Source organism: Carlito syrichta, unplaced genomic scaffold (assembly GCF_000164805.1).
Source record: "Carlito syrichta isolate Samal-C Ts95f unplaced genomic scaffold, Tarsius_syrichta-2.0.1 Scaffold314790, whole genome shotgun sequence".
NCBI lineage: Eukaryota > Metazoa > Chordata > Mammalia > Primates > Tarsiidae > Carlito > Carlito syrichta.
In genome coordinates this window covers 105469-125380 of record NW_007258886.1, presented here as the reverse complement: position 1 = coordinate 125380, position 19912 = coordinate 105469, and the positions used below count along the sequence as shown (strand labels likewise).

General features: G+C 39.4%; 1 protein-coding gene across 1 annotated transcript in view; it reads left to right on the top strand.

The window, feature by feature from the left end:
• Window positions 1-16668, top strand: part of PPM1D (protein phosphatase, Mg2+/Mn2+ dependent 1D) — a 61856-nt gene extending 45188 nt beyond the window's left edge. Inside the window, exons 5-6 of the mRNA XM_008071913.1 lie at window positions 7558-7800; window positions 15194-16668. Coding sequence (XP_008070104.1) covers window positions 7558-7800; window positions 15194-15751 — 801 coding nt within the window. The 3' untranslated portion in view covers window positions 15752-16668. The remainder of the gene's footprint in view (window positions 1-7557; window positions 7801-15193) is intronic.
• The last annotated feature ends 3244 nt before the right edge of the window (window positions 16669-19912 follow it).

Sequence of the window (19912 nt, the reverse complement as noted above, 5' to 3'; positions counted from 1 at the left end):
TTTAAAGGTAAGAGTCATTTATTTTTTATTTTTACTATTTCAGAGCCTGGTGTGTTGCATTAACGGATCTCAAAGACTAGTTTGCTTAATGAATTTAGAATTCTTTAAATGATCTGAGAGAGATCATTTCAGTGACATGATGAGGACAAAGCCACTTTGTGGCGAATTGTGAGACCTTATTTATAAACACCAAAGTGTTTTAAAATGAATATTAGCCGGCTCGGTGGCTCAGCCTTTAATTCTGCACTTTGGGAGGCTGAGGTGAGTGGATTGCCTGAGCCCGCGGGTTCGCGACCCGCCTGGGCAACTTGGCGAGACCTCATCTTTACAATAAATCAAAAAAATTAGCCGGGCATGGTAGCACGTGCCTGTGGGTCCAGCTACTTGGAAGGCTGAGGCGGAAGGATCAACGGAGCCCAGCAGGTCGAGGCTGCAGTGGCTGGGAGCGGCCACTGCACTCCAGTCTGGGTGACAGAGTGAGACTCCAACTCAAAAAACAAACAAAAATAAAAAATAAAAAACAAACAAAAATGAATATTGAAGGAAGCATCCATATAACAATGATTAGAACAGATCGTATGAAAATTTGGATGTTGAAAATACAGAAAACTTTAGAAGACTGCATGGGAAGCTTTATGAAAGAGAGTGATATTTGACCAAGTCTTAAAGGTGCGGTTGAATTTAATTTATTAAGTAAATAGATCAAGGGAGGAGAGCGAAGCTTTCCAGGCAAAAGAAATAGAATGTGTAAAGAAGTAGAGAGGAATATAACATACTTAGATTTCACAAGTAGCTGGATGTGACTGGAGGATAGGATGCCCCAGAAGTGAAGGGGAGGAAGTGAAAAGGTTTTGGTTGGTCTTTTATGGAATTAGGTCTTTATAATCAGGCAGTAGAGAGTTACTGAAAAGCTGTATTTTAGAAAGCTTGCTCACTGCAAGGTGAAAGATAAAATAGAAGATGATGATGGATATGAATATATCTATTAGGAGGTAAAGGAAAACAGATGCAAAGTTGGCAATGAAAGATAATGAATGGCAGCGATGGTTAGTGAAGGATTCCCAGGAGAAGGTGACTTAATGAGTGGAATCATAGTTACACAGTTCATCTTCACCTCTCTTCATATGTTCATTCTTTTCTAATTGTCAGTGCAACTAGTTTCATTTTTATTAATGGGTCTATTAGATTTCCTCTTTAGAAGCTTATATTTCAGGTGCATTTTGCAAGTTTGATCTAAGGCAGCAATGATTTAAAAATATACACACTTAGGAAATACGTGAGTGGTAGAATTGGCAGCACTCAAGTTTATAAGGAGAAAGAATATGATGACACCCAAATATCTAACTCTGGTGACTGGCAGAGTTATTATAAAGAAGAAACATTATTTTGGGGGAGAGGGGAGGTAATTAGTTCAGATGTAGGCATTTTGAGTTGGGAGTACCTGTGATTTATCTAGATAGATATTGGTCGGCACTTACAGTGTTTGAACACTGTAAATGCTGGGATTACAGGCATGAGCCACTATGCCTGGCCTGATTTTTCTCTAGCTCAATAAAAAAGTGCAAACAAAGTTTTAAGTGAACATAGCTACACTTAAAAATAGAGGTTTAGGCGGGGTGTGTGTGTGTTGTTTTTTTTTTTAATATCTTTGAATTGAGGTAAAGTATACATATAGCATTTACCTTCTTAACCATTTTACCATTTTTACTTTCTTTACCCTTCCCAGCCTCTGGTAACCATCATTCTACTCTCTATTTATCTAGATAGATATTGGTCGGCACTTAACAGTGTTTGCAAGAGCTGGGTATGGTAGCATGTACCTTTAGTCACAGCTACTGGGAGGCGAAGGTGGAAAGATTGCTTGAGCCCAGGAGCTCAAGGCTGTAGTATGCTATTCTATGCCTGTGAATAGCCACTGCACTCTAACTTGGACAACATAGTGAGACACCATCTCTTCAAACAAACAAACAAACAAAAAACTGAGAGAGATATCTTCAAACACTTTTGAGAATTAACTAGAGTTAGGCAAATCTGTGGCAATATGTGAGATCACTTGGGGATACTATATGGTAGAAGAGGACACAATATTGGGGGACCCAAGTTGGCAGAATTCTAACGAGTTCAGGAAATAATGCAGATAAGATAGTGGAAATGGTTTATAGATGTCTTTTTTCATGAAGCATCGTAAGGAAGGGAAAAAGACACGCTGAAAAAGTGGAAGGTGAGGGAGCCCTTCAGTGAGTCCTCAGTCAGCTAGTGTTTGGAGAGTGAGGAACCATGTACCCTGGAGAATGTGATAGATTCATGAATTAGAGATTAATGCTGCTTTTATTAATTGTGGGGTGCATATTTTTCCACCTTTTAACATCTCTGAAATTGGAATACTTTTTCCAAATAGTGTATTATAGCTTAATTGACAATGTTTTTCTTTCTTTTGTGGCACATATGATGCTTTCATAACCCAAGGCTCATGGTATTCCACATAAAGAAGCAATCTCAGGGCTCAAGTAAGAGAGTTAGAAAAAAACACCAGCTGGGTGCTTTGGCTCACACCTGTTACCCCAGCACTTTGGGAGACAGAGGCAAGGGGTTTGAGACCAGCCTGGGCAGCCTGGCAAGACCATGTCTCTACAGTAAATCAAAAACATTAAAAAATCAAAAACATGTGTGGTGATGCATACCTGTAGTTCCACTACTTGGAAGACTGAGGCAGAAGGTTTGCTTGAGCCCAACAGGTGCAGGCTGCGGTGGCCATGAGCAAACCACTGCACTCCAGCCTGGGCAACAGAGTGAGACTCCAACTTAAAAAAAAGAAGAAAAGAACATCAGAGAAAAAAAACCTAAAGGGAAGGATGAAAATAATAGAGCAGTAATTAATGATTTAGAGAGATTCACAAAACCCAGAAGGTAGTCTTACAAATAAGCCATGGATGGTTTGTTCTTTTTTTTTTCTTCTTTTTTTGGAGTCAGGGTCTCACTCTATTACCCAGGCTGGAGTGCAGTGGCATGATAATGGCACACCACAGCCTCCAACTTGGCTCAGGTAACCCTCCTGCCTCAGCATTCTGATTACCTAAGACTACAGGTGTGCCCTATTATGCCTGAGTAATTTTTTTGATTTTTTTTTTTTTGTAGAGATGAGGACTTCCTATGTTGTGCAGGCTAGTCTCAAACTACTAGCCTCAAGTAATCCTCCCACTTTGACCTCCCAAAATGCTGGGATTACAGGCATGAGCCACTGTGCCTGGCCTGATTTTCTTCTAGCTCAATAAAAAAATGCAAAAAAAGTTTAAGTGAACATAGCTACACTTAAAAATAGAGGTTTAGGTGGGGGGGGGGGGTTGCTGGTTTTTTAATATCTTAGAATTGAGGTAAAGTATACATATAACATTTACCTTCTGTACCATTTTACCATTTTTACTTTCTTTACCCTTCCCAGCCTCTGGTAACCATCATCCTACTCTCTATGAGATCCATGCTTTTAATTCCTACATGAGTGAGACTTGTGGTATTTGTGTCTCTGTGCTTAGCTTGTTTCACTTAACATAATGACCTCCAATTCCATCTATCTTTTACATGTGACAGGATTTCATTATTTTTATTTACTTTCTTTTGGAAATATTCCCAGTAATGGAATTGCTGTATCATATGGTAGTTCTATTTTTAGTGTATTTAATTATTTAATCTTTCTTTTCTTTTTTTTTTTTGAGTTGGAGTCTCACTCTGTCGCCCAGGCTGGAGTAAAGTGGCACACTCACGGCCACCCCAGCATCAACCTGCTGGGCTCCAATGATCCTTCTGTCTCAGACTTCCAAGTAGCCGGAACGACAGGCACACGCTACCATGCCTGGCTAATTTTTGATTTATTGTAGAGACAAGGTCTCACCAAGTTGTCTGGACTGGTCTCAAACCTGCAGGTTCAGGCAATCCACTTACCTCAGCTTCCCAAAGTGCTGGGATTACAGGCTGAGCCACTGAGCCTGGCCAGTGTATGTAATCTTTTGAGATATGTCTGTTTAAATCTTTTGCCCATTTAAAAATTAGATTGTTTTTGAGTTTGAGCTCTTTATATTCTGACTATTAATTCCTTTTCAGATAGATAATTTGTAAATATTTTCTCCTATTCTGTGGGTTGTCTGTTGATTGTTTCCTTTGCTGTGCAGAAGTGTTTTAGCTTGATGAAATTCTATTTGTCTATTTTTGCTTTGGTTGCCTACTCTTTTAGGTCTTATACAAAATATCTTTGTCAAAACCAATGTTCTGGAGCATTTCCACATTGTTTTCTTCTAATAATTTCATAGTTTCAGGTCATGCATTTACATCTTTAATCCATTTTTATTTATTTTTGTGTATGTGTCTTTTTTATTCTACTGCGTATAGTTAGCTAGTTTTGTCAGCACCACTTATTAAAAAGATTTCTTTTCCTGTTGTATGTTTTTGGCACCTTTGTTGAAGATGAACTGGCTATTAATGTGTGGATTTATATCTGGATTCTCTATTTTGTTCCATTGGACACTGTCTGGTTTTATGTCAGTACCATGCTGTTTTGGTTACTGTAGCTTTGAGGTAAATTTTGACCTCCTGTAGCATGATGCCTCCAGCTTTGTTCTTTTGGCTCAGGATTGCTTTGACTTCTTGGGGTCTTTTGTGGTTCTATATAAATGCTTTGACTACTTGGGTCTTTTGTGGCTCCATATAAATTTTAAGATTTTTTTTTTTCTATTTCTGTGAAGAATGTCATTGAAATTTTGATAGGGATTGCATTGAATCTATAAATTGCTTTGGGTAGTATTGTCATTTTAACAGTATTAATTCTTTCAGTCCCTAGTCATGGAATATCTTCATTTTTTGTGTGTCCTTTTCGATTTCTTTCATCAGTTTTTGCATAGTTTTCCATCCATAGATCTTTCACATCTTTCATTAATTGATTTCTAGGACCAAGCCTGGTGGCTCATGCCTGTAATCCCAGAACTTTGGAAGGCCAAGGTGGGAAGATTGCTTGAGACCAGGAGTTCGAGACCAGCTTGGGCAACATAATGAGAATTCATTCCTACAGAAAAAAAAATTAGCCTGACATGGCGGCATGCCTGTAGTCCCAGCTACTTGGGAGGTTGAGGCTGTAGTGAACCGTATTGTGCCACTGCACTCCCCAGCCTGGGTGACAGAGTGAAACTCTGAGATAGATAGATAGATAGATAGATAGATGATAGATAGATAGATAGATAGATAGATAGATAGATAGATAGATAGAGATTCTGACTCAGATAGATAGATTAGATTAGATTCCTAGATCTTTTTGTACCTATTCTAAGTAGGATTGCTTTTTTTTTATTTGGAGTCTCACTCTGTCCCCCAGAATAGAGTGAAGTGGTATGCTCACAGCCACCACAGCCTCTACCGGCTGGACTTAGGCAATCCTTCCGCCTCAGCCTTCCAAGTAACTGGAAATCACAGGCCCATGCCACCAAACTCGGATAATTTTTTGATTTATTGTAGAGCTGAAACCTTGCCAAGTTGTCCAGGCTAGTCTCGAAGCCCTGGGCTCAGGCAATCCTCTCACCTCTGCCTCTCAAAGTGCTGGGGTTACAGGCATGCGTCACCATGCTTGACAGGATTGCTTTATTTCTTTTCATATTCTTTGCCATTGACATATGTATTTTTTGTTTTGTTTTGTTTTTGAGATGGAGTCTCATTCTGTTGCCCAGGCTGGAGTACAGTGGCACGCTCACGGCCACTGCAGCCTCGACCTGCTAGGCTTAGGGGATCCTTCCACCTCAACCTTCCAAGTAGCTGGAACTACAGATACACACCACCATGCCCAGCTAATATTTCATGCCCAGCTAATATTTTGATTTATTGTAGAGACTTTATTTCTTTCTCTTGCCTGATTGCTCTTGGCTAGGACTTCCAGTACTATGGTGAATAGCAGTGGGTCATTGTTTTGTTTCAGCCCTTTGAAAAAAAGCCTTCAGATTTCTCCCATTCTGTATGAGTTTAGCTATGGATTTGTCATATATGGTCTTTATTATTTTGAAATATGTTTCTTCTTTCCCCATTTTGTTGAGGGTTTTTATCATAGAGATTGAATTTTATCAAATGCTTTCCCACATCTATTGAAATAATCATATGGTTTTTGTTCTTGATTCTGTTAATGTGATGTATCATGCTTATTGATTTGCATATGATGACCCATTCCTGGATTTCTGGAATGAGCCCCACTTGATCATGGTGTATGATTTTTTAGTGTGTTGGTAAATTCAGTTTGCTAGTATTTGTTGAGGATTTCTGCATCTATGTTTATCGGTGATATTGTCCTGTAGTTCTGTGTTCATCAGTGATATTGGCCAGTCCTTGTCTGGTTTTGGTATCAGACTAATGCTGGCCTCTTAGAATAAGTTTATAAGTATTCTCACCTCTTCAGTGTTTTTTGAAGAGTTTCAGTAGGATTGGTATTAGTTATTCTTTAAATGTTTGGTAGAATTTAGCAGTGAAACCTTCAGGGCCTGGAATTTTCTTTGAGGGAGACTTTTCGTTCCAGTTTTTTTTTTTTTTTTTTTTTTGAGTCAGTCTCACTCCATCGCCCAGGCTGGAGTGCAGTGGCACGCTCACAGCCACCCCAGTGTCGACCTGCTGGGCTCAGGCAATCCTTCTGCCTCAGCCTTCCAAGTAGCCAGAACTAAAGGTGTGCTCTACCATGCTCGGCTAATTTTTTAAAATTTATTGTAGAGATGAGGTCTCACCAGGTTGCCCAGGCTGTTCTCGAATCTGTGGGTTCAGGCAGTCCCCTCACCTCGGCCTCCCAAAGTGCTAGGATTACAGGCTTGAGCCACCGCACCCGGCCTCATTCCAATTTTGATCTTGTTACTTGTTGATATAGTTTGGATGGTTGACCTCCAAATCTTATGTTGAAATGTAATTCCTTGATGTTTACTTGCCATTTTAAGTAACTTATTTATTCCTTTTTCCTAATTAAAGGTACAGTGAAAACGTGAGTTTCTTTCTTTTTTTTGAGTAGGAGTCTCACTCTCAAGGCTGGAGAGTGAGACTCTCCAGGCTGGAGGGCACCCAGGCTGGAGGGCAGTGGCACGTTCCCAGCCACCACAGCCTTGACCTGCTGGTGATCCTTCTGCCTCAGCCTTCCAAGTAGCTGGAACTATAGGCACATGCCACCATGACCAGCTAATTTTTTGATTTATTGTAGAGATGAGGTCTCGCCAAATTACCCAGGCTGATCTCGAACCCATGGGCTCAGGCAATCGTCTCATCTCTGCCTCCCAAAGTGCTGGGATTATAGGTGTGAGCCACTGTGTCAGGTCTGAGTTTCATGATAAAGATAAAAATATGAGTGAAATTTAACCACAGGACAAAAACCTTTTTTTAAATTATTTATTTAATTTGGAAAAGTACTGTTTTAACATAGGTGAGGGGACTATGGATAATATTGGAAAATTTGGGAGCTTTATTATTTTGGCCATATTGAATAATCAGTTTTTAATTTAATATAGATGTACTGGCAGCTATCTGAGTTGTTAATCCTCCTTGTTCTTTTTAATACAGGGTGAGCATGGACAATCTTGTGCCAAGATGCTTGTGAATCGAGCACTAGGCCGCTGGAGGCAGCGTATGCTCCGCGCCGATAACACGAGTGCTATAGTAATCTGCATCTCTCCAGAAGTGGACAATCAAGGAAACTTCACCAATGAAGATGAGTTCTATCTGAACCTGACTGACAGCCTTTCCTATAATAGTCAGGACACCTGTATGATGAGTCCTTCCCCATGTTCTACACCACCAGTCAAGGTATATAGTTCTGTAGTTTTAAGTTATGTATTAATGGTCTGCAAAAAATTCTTAGATTCTTTATAATAGGATTTTAGATTTGAACTGGTTTCAAGAAAGTGATGGTTAGCCAGGCATGTAATCCCAGCACTTTGGGACGGCGGAGGCGAGAGGATTGCCGGAGTCCAAGGGTTCGAGAGCAGCCTGGGCAACTTGGTGAGATGTCATCTCTACAGAAAAAAAAAAAAATTAACCAAGTACAGTGGTACATGCCTGTGGTTCAAGCTACTTGGAAGGCTGAGGTGGTAGGATTGCCTGAGTCTAGCAGGTCGAGGCTGAGGTGGCCATGAGCATGCCACTGCACTCCAGCCTGGGCAACAGAGTGAGACTCCTACTCAAAAAAAAAAAAAAGAAAGAAAGAAAGTGATGGTTCTTTGTTGTGTAACTTATTATGAGAGAGCTAACTTCACATCAGTACTAATCTGAATGCCAGCCATGTATACAGCACTAATAGATGAATGTGGCCCCTGAAGAATATTGTTTGAAATTTATTGTTTACCATCTAATATTATGAACATTTGTAAAGCATTTAGAAGCTTGTGAAACACTTACATATATTTCATTTGAAACTCATAACCCAGAAATAGTGTTAATGTTATTATTTCATTTTATCAATAATAAGCCTGAGACATTGAACAGTTTGAACAGGGTTAGAGAGAAGATTTGAACTAGACCTGAGAATATCAGACCTTGGAATTGGTTATCTATTAACATGGAAACTTTGTTCCTATTTCTTTTCCATGTTAATATTAAATGAGTTTAAGATATGCTGTGAAATAAGCAAGTATTAAATAAGTACCATATTTCCTTTATTTTGATTTAATAAGAACTCAAATACTTAGTTGTGTTTTCTTCCTAATTTTTTTCCAACCGAAACCAGGGAATATCGATAACTTCTTTGATAATAATGTTTGGACAATCTGGTCTTCTAAGAACGTGTTTTCAGAAGACTTATCGTTAAAATGAAACATACATAGCCAGGTGTGGTGGTACATGCCTGTAGTTCCAATTACTCGGGAAGCTAAGGCAGGAGTTTCCTTTGAGGGTTTGAGATCAGCCTGAGCAACATGACGAGACCCTATCTGTACAATAAATTAAAAAAATTTAGCCAGGCGTAGTGGTGCACACCTGTGGTTCCAGCTACTTGGAAGGCTAAGATGAAAGGATCACCTGAGCCCAGTAGGTTGAGGCTGTGGTGGCTGTGAACGTGCCACTGCACTCTAGCATGAGTGACAGAGTGAGACCCCAACTGAAAAACAAAACAAAACAAAAACTGTGAAAGATCTTATGTTTGTGTATTTGCCTATTTCTGAATGTTGAGTATATTCATTACTTTCATGTTGCCTGATAACTGACCTTCAGGCAGTACTATATAGAGAAGGAGACATTAGGATAAGGGGTCGGGGGAAGGCGGAGGGTATTATAATAGAGATATTCTTCATATTGACCTAAAAAGAAATTATTGCTGTATGATGATTGGCATTAGTAATTTACACAAAATATATTTTAAAAATTAACTAGGTGTGGTGGCTCACGCTTGTAATCCCAGCACTTTGTGGGAGACCAGGGTGGGAGAATTGCTTAAGCCTAGGAGTTTGAGACAAGCCTTGGCAATATAGGGAGACCTCATCTCTACCCAAAAAAAGGGTGGGGGGACTAGCTGGGTGTGGTGGTGTGTGCCTATAATAAACTATGTTTTCCAACCTAAAAAAATTTTTTTAATGATTCAAATTCTGAGAAACAATTACTTAGTAATACCAAAGTAATCATAAGGAAATTTATATATGCAATAAATTTTATATAGGCATGGTTAACCAGTTGGCCCCACTCAAATACGGGAAAAAATTTAGATTAATTCAGAATAATTATCATTGTTGGCTGTGATATAACAACTAGCAAAGGCAGATTTCTGCCCAAGATAATTATTTTGTGTTATTGACTTAAATGTAAATACTCCTTGATTATATTTGATTAATTTTATTGTTGTAGTTATCCCTTTAATAACATCTAGATACATATAATGAAAGTTTCATTAATTTTGAATAGTTTTTTTTTTTTAAGTGAGAAAGCAGGATTTATTGAGAGGACAGAAAAGCTCCCACAGTGGGGGGGGGACCTGTGGGGGTTGCCAAAATACTGTTGTAGTCTTTTTTTTTTTTGAGTTGGAGTATCACTCTGTTGTCCAGGCTGAAGTGCAGTGGCACACTTGGCCACCCCAGCGTTGGCCTGCTGGACTCCGGCGATCATTCCGCCTCAGCCTTCCCAAACAGCTGGAACTTTAGGCACGCGATACCATACCCAGCCAACTAATTGTTTTTTATTTATTGTAGAGACGAGGGCTCACCAAGTTGCCTGAGCTGGTCTTGAACCTGCAGGCTCAGGCAATCCACTCACTTTGGCCTCCTAAAGTGCTGGGATTACAGACTGAGCCACTGAACCCGGCCTATTATGAATAGCTTTTTAGACCAATTCACATTTACACTAAGCATTTGAGACTAGGTTTGTCTGTCTAGAGACATGTCAACTTCTGTTTGACTCCTGATATAAATTAAATTATTCTTTGCTTTGGGGTGGTTATGGTGGAAATATCTTTGTTTAAGTGATAGATTACTATGGCACACATTTCTTTCTCCATTCTTTCCTTAGGGCAAAACTAAGTTTAGCTGTGTTTGCAAGCTAAAAGCTATAAGAAATAGGAACGAGGGAAGAGAGTGAAGAGTGTCAGAATATTAAGATTTAGTTCCAGTTGTGCTATAGCCACAATTTGTAATTAGTTAATTAATAATTGACCCACAGGATAAATCAGAGGAGAAGGTTTATTTGAACATTGAACTTTTAAAAAGTATATATAAGGCCGGGCTCGGTGGCTCAACCTGTAATCCCAGCACTTTGGGAGGCGTAGGTGCGAGGAAAGCTTGAGCTCATGGGTTCGAGACCAGTACAGAAAACTTAGTGAGACCTCATCTCTACAATAAAATTTTTTTTTTTTTTTTGAGTTGGAGTCTCACTCTGTCACCCAGGTTGGAGTGTAGTGGCACGCTCATGGCTACCACAGCCTCGACCTGCAGGGCTCAGGTGATCCTTCCGCCTCAGTCTTCCAAGTAGCTGGAACTACAGGGTGTGCACCGCCATGTCTGACTACTTTTTCTGATTTCATTGTAGAGATGAGGTCTCACTAAGTTTTCCAGGCTGGTCTCGAACCTCTGGGCTCAGGCAATCCTCTCATCTCCACCTCTCAAAGTACTGGGATTACAGACGTAAGCCACCACATCCAGCTTTAAGTGTATTTTTAGAGGACAGTATTTCTATCACATAAATGTTTAATGAACATACAAGAAGGTTCAGAAATACAAGTAATCTGGGATGAGTCTAAGACATCTAAGTAGTTGTGTATGCTAACAGATGCAGTGTATTCCCACAGAATGCCAGTAAAAAAAGAAGGAAAAGGAAAATTCAAGGAGGAAGTAGGGGAAGAGAAGCCAGTGCACCTGTAGTGTCAAAATAATGATCTGTAAATTTAAGAAGACACAGCAAAACAAATTTCAATAAATTATTTTAACTCTGAAATTGTCTCATTGTTTTTCTTTTATAAAGGAATTTCACCTAACTTCTAACCCTGCTATCTATGCTAGTTATTCATCTTTGAGCAATATGTTTTATTCTAATAAATAGCTTGATTAGTACCTTTTTTCTTGTGCCTGATGTAGTGGCATGTGATTATTTGGGCAGCAGGAGACCTTGTGCTACAGAACTTATTTTCTACTGAGTGTGGTGTCTCATGCCTGTAATCCCAGCACTTTGGGAGAGATAGGTGAGAGGATTGTCTGAGTCCAGGGGTTGGAGAACAGCCTGGACAACTTAGCTAGACCTTGTCTCTACAATAAATAAAAAAATTAGTTGGGCGTGGTGGCACGTGTCTGTGGTTCCAGCTACTTGGAAGGCTGAGGCAGAAGGATTGCCTGAGCCCAGCAGGTTGAGGCTGCAGTGGCCGTGATCATGCCACTGCATTCCAGCCTGGATGACAGAGTAAGACTTCTACTCAATAAAAAGAAGAGAACTTATTTGCTGGCTGGTCTTGAGGTACATTTCTTTTTCTATATTAAAGCAGCATGATCTCTTGGTCAGTGAATATTATTTTTCTCTGATCAGCTAAAACATGCTTGTAACCACATTAAGCATATGAATCAACCTAATGCAGAGGGATAAACTCACATACAACTCTCATAGTTGACATTATTGAAAGCTGTGTGTAAACTTTCTAGAACAAGGACTATTTTGATCTCAAAACTAGTATCTTAATTTAAGGTTGGTGTCCAACATCTAGTCATGGTTAAAACAGACAAGATTAATCAAGCTTTCAGTAAGCCATATGGTGTGTAATAGATAAATGGACCAGTGATGCCATAAAAAAAGTATGTTTTTAAATTAAAAAAGAGAAGCAATGTAATTGGGGCAGTATTAATATTAATTGGGAACTCTATATCCTTTTCTCATCTCATGTCGTTGTTGGATCTACTGTGTATGTGTGTTTGTATGTTTAGCCTGTTCAACATAACAAGACACTGTTTCCCAAAATAAAAAAAAAAAAAGGCCAGGCGCAGTGGCGCACACCTATAATCCCAGCACTTTGGAAGGCAGAGGTGAGAGGATTGCCTGAACCCGTGGGTTTGAGACCAGCCTGGGCAACTTGGCCAGACCTCAACTCTTCAATAAATCAAAAAATTTTCACTCATAAGTGAACCTTGAACAACTATCATAATACTATAAGGAAAGGATTGACAGTGGCGGGAAACTATGGGGGCGGCAGGGAGGGGAAGGGGGGTGGGATTAACGGTAGTCAATATCTGTCTGGGGACGGGGGCATACCTCATCAACAAGGGTACCTGCACAGTATATATTTGTATACCTAACCCTTAACTGCACCCCCACAATTTTAAAATAAAAAATATGTTAAAAAAAATTTGCCAGGCACGGTGGCACATGCCTATAGTACCAGCTACTTGGAAGACTGAGATGGAAGAATCACCTGAGCCCAGCATGTCGAGGCTGCAGTGACTGTGAGTGCACTACTGCACTCCAGCCTGGGTGACAGAGTGAAACTGCAACTCAAAATAAAAAATAAAAATAAAAAGCCAGGCATAGTGGTATGTGTCTATAGTTCTAGCTACTTGGGAGGCTGAGGTTAGAGGATCGCTTGAGCCCAGGAGTTTGAGTTTACAGTAAGCCATGATCATACCATTGCGCTTCAACTTGAGTAATAGAACGAGATCCTGTTTCTAAAAATGTGTTAGTGTATGTATTTTTTTAAAAGTGTTTTCATGTCTACAGTTAGAGTGAAATACTTTTAGAAACAAGATTGTTCTGGCTGGGTGCTGTGGCTCATGCCTGTAATCCCAGCACTTTGGGAGGTGGAGGTGAGGGGAGTACCTGAGCCCACTGGTTTCAGACCAGCCTGGGCAACTTGATGAGACCTCATATCTACAGTTAAAAAAAAGAATTAGCACCCCGTGCAATGGCTCAATCCTGGGAGGCTGAGGCAAGAGAATTGCCTGAGACCAGTCTTGGCAACTTGGTGAGACCTCGTCTCCACAATACATAAGAAAAAATTAGCTGGGCATGGTGACACGCACCTGTGGTTCCAGCTACGTGGAAAGCTGAGGAGGAAGGACCACCTGAGCCCGGCAGGTCGAGGCTGTGGTGGCCATGAGCAGCATGCCACTTCACTCCAGCCTGGGTGACAAAGTGAAACTATGACTCAAAAAAAAAAAATTAGCCAGGTGTGGTGGCATGCGCCTGGGGTCCCAGCAACTTGGAAGGCTGAAGTGGAAGCATCTCCTGAGTCCAGCAGGTCAGAGCTGTGGTGGCCATGAGCATGCCACTTCACTCCATCCCAGACAACAGAGTGAGACTCTAACTACCAAAATATATATATATATATTCTGGATGCCTTCAACTTCCCTTATAATTGTAGACAAATTAAAGATTCTTATTACAAAATACACTTTTATACAGCTCTTTAGGAAGACCACATAAATATGTCTTCATTTACCACTTTACTAAATGATTTCTTAGGCTTTTTAGAGTATTTTAATAAATTTGATTGAGAATCCACCTGAGAAAAATGTTACACAGGTAGAGGAGAGATAGTTTTATTATTTTTTTCATCTATTTTAAAGATGTGGGGTACAATTCAGGGTTAGGTATACAAATATTCATTATACAGGTACCCTTGTTGATGAGGTGTGCCCCTCCCTGATAACTGTTCAAGGTCCACTTATGAGTGAGAACATATGGTACTCTGTTCTTTGTTTCTGTCATAGGTCACTGAGTATGAGTTTTATTCTTTAACTCTGTTCTTGAGAAACTATTACGCTAATAAGTTTGTTTTCATTACCATAAAACCAGCATTTTTTAATCGCTTTTTAAAAAAGAATGCGTCACGAATTTGCATGCCATTCTTGTGCAGGGGCCAAGCTAATCTTCTCTGTGTCATTCCAATTTTAGTATATGTGCTGCCAAAGCAGGCACTTAATATTAATAGAGATGAGGTCCTGCTATGCTGCCCAGGCTGTTCTTAAACTCCTGGGCTCAACAGTCCCACCTTGGCTTCCCAAAACAATTTTTTGCCATCTCCAGACCATCACCACCACTGCCAGGTCATTGTCATTGCCTTACTAGACTCTGTTGTGGCCATGTGCTCTGTGAACTAAGGCTGTCACTATGTTTCCTGGCTGTGGCCCCCTTCCCTATCCTGGGGAGGTGAATCTTCTCTTCCTTTCTAATTTATTTTTTAAATAAACTATATTTTCTAATCTAAAAAAACCACTATTTTTTGATGGTACCTCTGGAAAAATATAAGGCTTTTGTGAAAAATAGAGCTATTTCTTCAGCATTATGTTATCAGTGACTATAAAATGGAAATGTAAGCAGAGCATGCAATACTTTTGATTTCCATGTGTGGATACAGCATGAAAGGATGAGGTTAGTAGAGGAGTAAATGTGTGCCAACGGTTGTTTTAAGGATCTGTTTTGAAATCTAGTTCCTTGAAGCTTCTTATTTTTGGTTACCTGCCAGCAGACAGAAAAGACCTGTGGGTCACGTGAATTTTAACCACTGGATAGATTATTTTATCTATTACCCTGAAGAAAGAGTTCAGTATCACTGGTAACTTTATATTGTCATCTTCTTATTCAGGTTCTCCCAAAAAACTTTTGCACATAAACATGGTGAATGTATGAGTGAATGCAAACCATGTTTTTGCCATGTTAATAGCTTCATTTCCTGATATCACATGCCATAGATTTGTTGGTTCTAGGATAGATTATTTATTTGTTTTCTCTTCTTGTTTTTCAGTCACTGGAAGAGGATCCATGGCCAAGGCTGAACTCTAAGGACCATATACCTGCCCTGGTTCGCAGTAATGCCTTCTCAGAGAATTTTTTAGAGGTTCCAACTGAGATAGCTCGAGGGAGTGTGCAGGCTATAGTCATACCCTCAAAAGACCAAGAGCCACATGAAGAAAATTGTGCGAAAGCCCTGACTTTAAGGATACATGATTCTTTGAATAATAGCCTGTCAGTTGGCCTTGTGCCTACCAATTCAACAAACACCATCATGGACCAGAAAAATTTAAAGATGTCAACTCCTGGTCAAATGAAAGCCCAAGAAATTGAAAGAACCCCTCCAGCAAACTTTAAAAGGACATTAGAAGAGTCCAACTCTGGCCCCCTTGTGAAGAAGCATAGACGAAATGGCTTAAGTCGAAGTAGTGGTGCTCAGCCTGCAAGCCTCCCCGCAACCTCACAGCGAAAGAACTCTGTTAAACTTACCATGCGACGCAGACTTAGGGGCCAGAAGAAAATTGGAAATCCTTTACTACATCAGCACAGGAAAACTGTTTGTGTTTGCTGAGATGTATCTGGGAAGGAAGATTTTTCCAAACTAGGGTATAAGAGGGCTTTTAAAATTTGGTGCCGAAGTTGAACTTTTTTTAAGGGGACACAATTAAAAGAGTATACAGTTTGACTTTTTGGAATCCAACTGTTTTATCCTGGCCTTGTACTTGCTTGTATTATAAATGTGAATTTTGTAGATGTTAGGGTAATAAGTTGCTATAAAATTTGTGTATATTTGTATCCTTCACATAAATTCAGTCTCTTACTCTGATACATAGTAATTGTGACAACAGGGCTAAATGATTTAAAAAAATAAAAATAATCTATTAGATTTTAGAAAAACATTTAATCCTTTAAAAATGTTTATTAAAAATTTGTATAAGCCACTTGTGATGAAAACTACAAAACTTTTTAAAGTATAAATTATTAAGCAGACTGAAAAAGTGTTGTATTTTCATAGTGACCTGTGTTCTACTTAATGTTTCTTAGAGAATTCAAGTGTCTTTTAAACATTATTTTCTATTTCTAATTTCATAATTCAGAACTAAATTTTTCATAGAAGTGTTGAGCCATGCTAAAGTAGCCGGATGTTAGTCTTGCCCTAATTAAAATACTATGCAGTATCACTAACATCAGCATCATTTTTCTAAAATATTAATCATCAGATATGCTCACTAAATCTTTGTGTAGAAGGAGGTATGTTTGCCTAAAACAATGCCCTTAATCACCCCAGACCAATGGCATTTTTAGGTCTTGGAGTAGTTACCCCCTTCTAGTGTTTGCTAAAATATGTGAAATTTTTCTTGCTATTTCAATAACAGATGGTGCTGCTAATTCCCAACATTTCTTAAATTATATCGTACAGTTTTCATTGATAATATGGGTATATGTTTGTTCATCTAATAAATCAGTGAAGTGTTCCTCATGTTGCTGGATTTTTGTTTTTGTTTTGTACAAAATCTCTTCCTTTTTTCACCCTGAATTTTTAAGTTTAATATAGGATACAATGAAGTAAGCTAAAAGAATGTGGTTAAGGCAGTTATGGCTTATAAAATATCATATAGCAACTAAAAAGGAATAAAACACTGGATACTTTGGTAATATAGGAAAAAACTTAAAACATTAAGTAGCTGGGCGCAGTGGCCCATGCCTGTAATCCCAACACTTTGGGAGGCCAAGATGAGAGGATTGCCTAAGCTCATGGGTTTGAGACCAGCCTAGGCAACTTGGTAAGACCTCATCTCTACAATAAATCAAAAAATTGCCAAGCATAGCACATGCCTGTAGTTCCAGCTACTTGGAAGGCTGAGGCAGAAGATCACCTGAGCCCAGTAGGTCACGGCTGCAGTGTGCCATTGCACACTGCACTCCAGCCTGGGTGACAAAGTGAGACTCTAACTCAAAATAAAAAAACCACTAAGTATATAATTTTGGTGTGATGAATTGTGTTTTGCAGTGAGATATTTGAAAAGTTTATTAATTTGGAACAAGACTACTCACTGAGAGATTCAAAAGTTAATTCATGCATTCAACATTGTGTACCTACAATATGCTAGAAATTGTAGTTGGAAGCATACCAATTTCCCATGGGAGGATTAGTGGTCTAGGTAAAATGTTATTTGTGGCTGGATTTTAAAAGAAGGTGTTTGGATACTGGAGTTTGTTTTTCAGATCTTTCTAAGAGACACAACAACTAACAAACACATTTGGAGTCAATTCATTGTGAAAGACTTTTCCATCTTTTACGACTCTGCTAGCATCCTAGCTGAACCAAGTAGAAATTCAGTAAATCTGAATGTATATTAACCCTTTGCACTCGAGACATCTCGTGGATCACTTACCACCAAATTAACCACACTTTTTCTACATAATGCCAGCTGATTTTTTTTTTAAACATATATCTCAGTATATATTCCATCTCTGCTTTTTTGTGGAATTTGAAAAACTTCAAGGAAACATATATTTTTGAAAAATTTGCACAGGCATAAATTTGTCCTGTATAGTCACCAGCAATCTCTCTATGTCCCCTCAGAGGGATATCTGAGTGGTTTGCTAGATTTATGATGTCTGCTCAAAGGGGACATCTGAGTGCAAAGAGTGAAAATCCATTTAGCTATTTCGCACTTAAAAAAAAAATAGTAAGGCCAGGCACGGTGGCTCATGCCTATAATCCCAGCACTTTGAGAGGCTGAGGTGAGAGGATTGCCTGAGCCCACAGTTTCGAGATCAGCCTGGGCAACTTGGCGAGACCTCATCTCTACAATAAATAAAAAATTAGCCGGCATGGTGGTGTGTGCCTATAGTTCCAGCTCCTGAGAAGGCTGAGGCAGAAGGATCACCTGAGCCCAGCAGGCCAAGGCTGCGGTGGCTGTGAGTGTACCACTGCACTCCAACCTGAGCAACATAGACCCCAATTCAAACAACAGCAACAACAACAACAAAAGAAACTGGTTGTAAATAAAATAATCCTTCACATGAAATTTAAAGTTACTATTTGCTTAGGATAAAGGATTATGTAATCTTTATTTTTCAAATCAATGTTTAATGTAAAAGTCTCATAGCATTATTTTCTACATCACGTTATTTTTAATGCAATACAGTCTAACTCCATACCATATTAGTAGATATCTAATATTGGAAACCTATTTAGTTTGAGACTCCTAATTGTAGATCCTAGAACTAGCTCTTTCCTTCATGTATTCCCAGGGCTGTGATTAGACCTGTTCTTTAAGATGGTTGAAGATATGCAATCACAAATCATGCTTTAATGTTTCTTTCTTTTTTTTTTTTTTTTTGAGTAGGAGTCTCACTCTATCACCTAGGCTGGAGTGCAGTGGCATGCTCATGGCAACTGCAGCCTAGACCTTCTGGGCTCAGGTGATCCTTCCTCTTCAGCCTTGCAAGTAGCTGACACTACAGGCACGTGCCACCATGTCCAGCTAATTGTTTGATTTATTGTAGAGACAAGGTCTCACCAAATTGCCCAGGCTGGTCTTGAACCCCTGGACTCAGGCAATCCTCTTGCCTCAGCCTCCCAAAGTGCTGGGATTACAGGCTTGAGTCACTCACTGCCTGACCTATTACTTTTTAAAATTTTTATTTTATTTATAACTCATAACTCAGTGGTATAATATGTAATGGAAATTTCATAATGTATAAAATGGCACATATTGAACAGTCTCCCACCTCAGTCTCCAAAGCAGTCAGTATTTCCCTGTTTTTTGGGTATATTCTTTCAGTAATAATCTACCCATAGGCATACAATGATATATGTGTTTATCTCTAAACCTTGTCTTGAACATTATATGTGAGTATATCAGAGAGTCTCCTAATTCTTTAGTGTTTCATTCTGTGAATACAAGGTAGTTAACAATGCATTATTTAACTATGTCCATACTTTCTGGTTATTTTCAGTATTTTGTTTTGTTTTTGAGTCGGAGTCTCACTGTGGCCTAGGCTGGAGTGCAGTGGCAAGTTGCTCACGGCCACCACAGCCTTGACCTGCTGGGCTCAGGCGATCCTTCTGCCTCAGCCTTTCATGTAGCTGGAACTACAGGCATGCACCACCATACCCAGCTAATTTTTTGATTTATTGTAGAGACGAGGTCTTGCCATGTTGCCCAGGCTGGTCTTGAACCCGTGGGCTCAGGCAATCTTCTCACCTCTGCCTCCCAAAGTGTTGGGATTATAGACTTGAGCCACTGCATCAGCTATTTCCAGTATTTTGTAGAAGATAATTCTTGATCTATGCCTCAAAGATTAAAATATGTATTAGTTATCTATTGCTACAAAATATCCTAAAATTTAGCAGCTTAAAACAACAATCATCTCAGTTACTGAGCCTCAGAAATCTAAGAGTTGTTTAACTGGGTTATAGTCTCATGTGATTGCAGTAATGTGGTTGAAGGGTAGGTTGGACTGGAAAATTTGCTTCCCACAAGGCTCACTTACACGGTTGATGGTAGGAGACCTCAGTTTGTTGCCACATGTGTCCCTCCACAGGGCTTCTTATAGCATGGTAGTTAACTTGCCCCCAGAGCAAGCAACACCAGAGAGAGCAAGGCAGAAGCCATCATGCTTTTTGTAACAGCCTCAAAAGTGTCATTATCAGTTCTGTGTTTTTCATATAGACCAAATGTGATACAACGTAGGAGGCAACTACACAAAGCATGAGTTC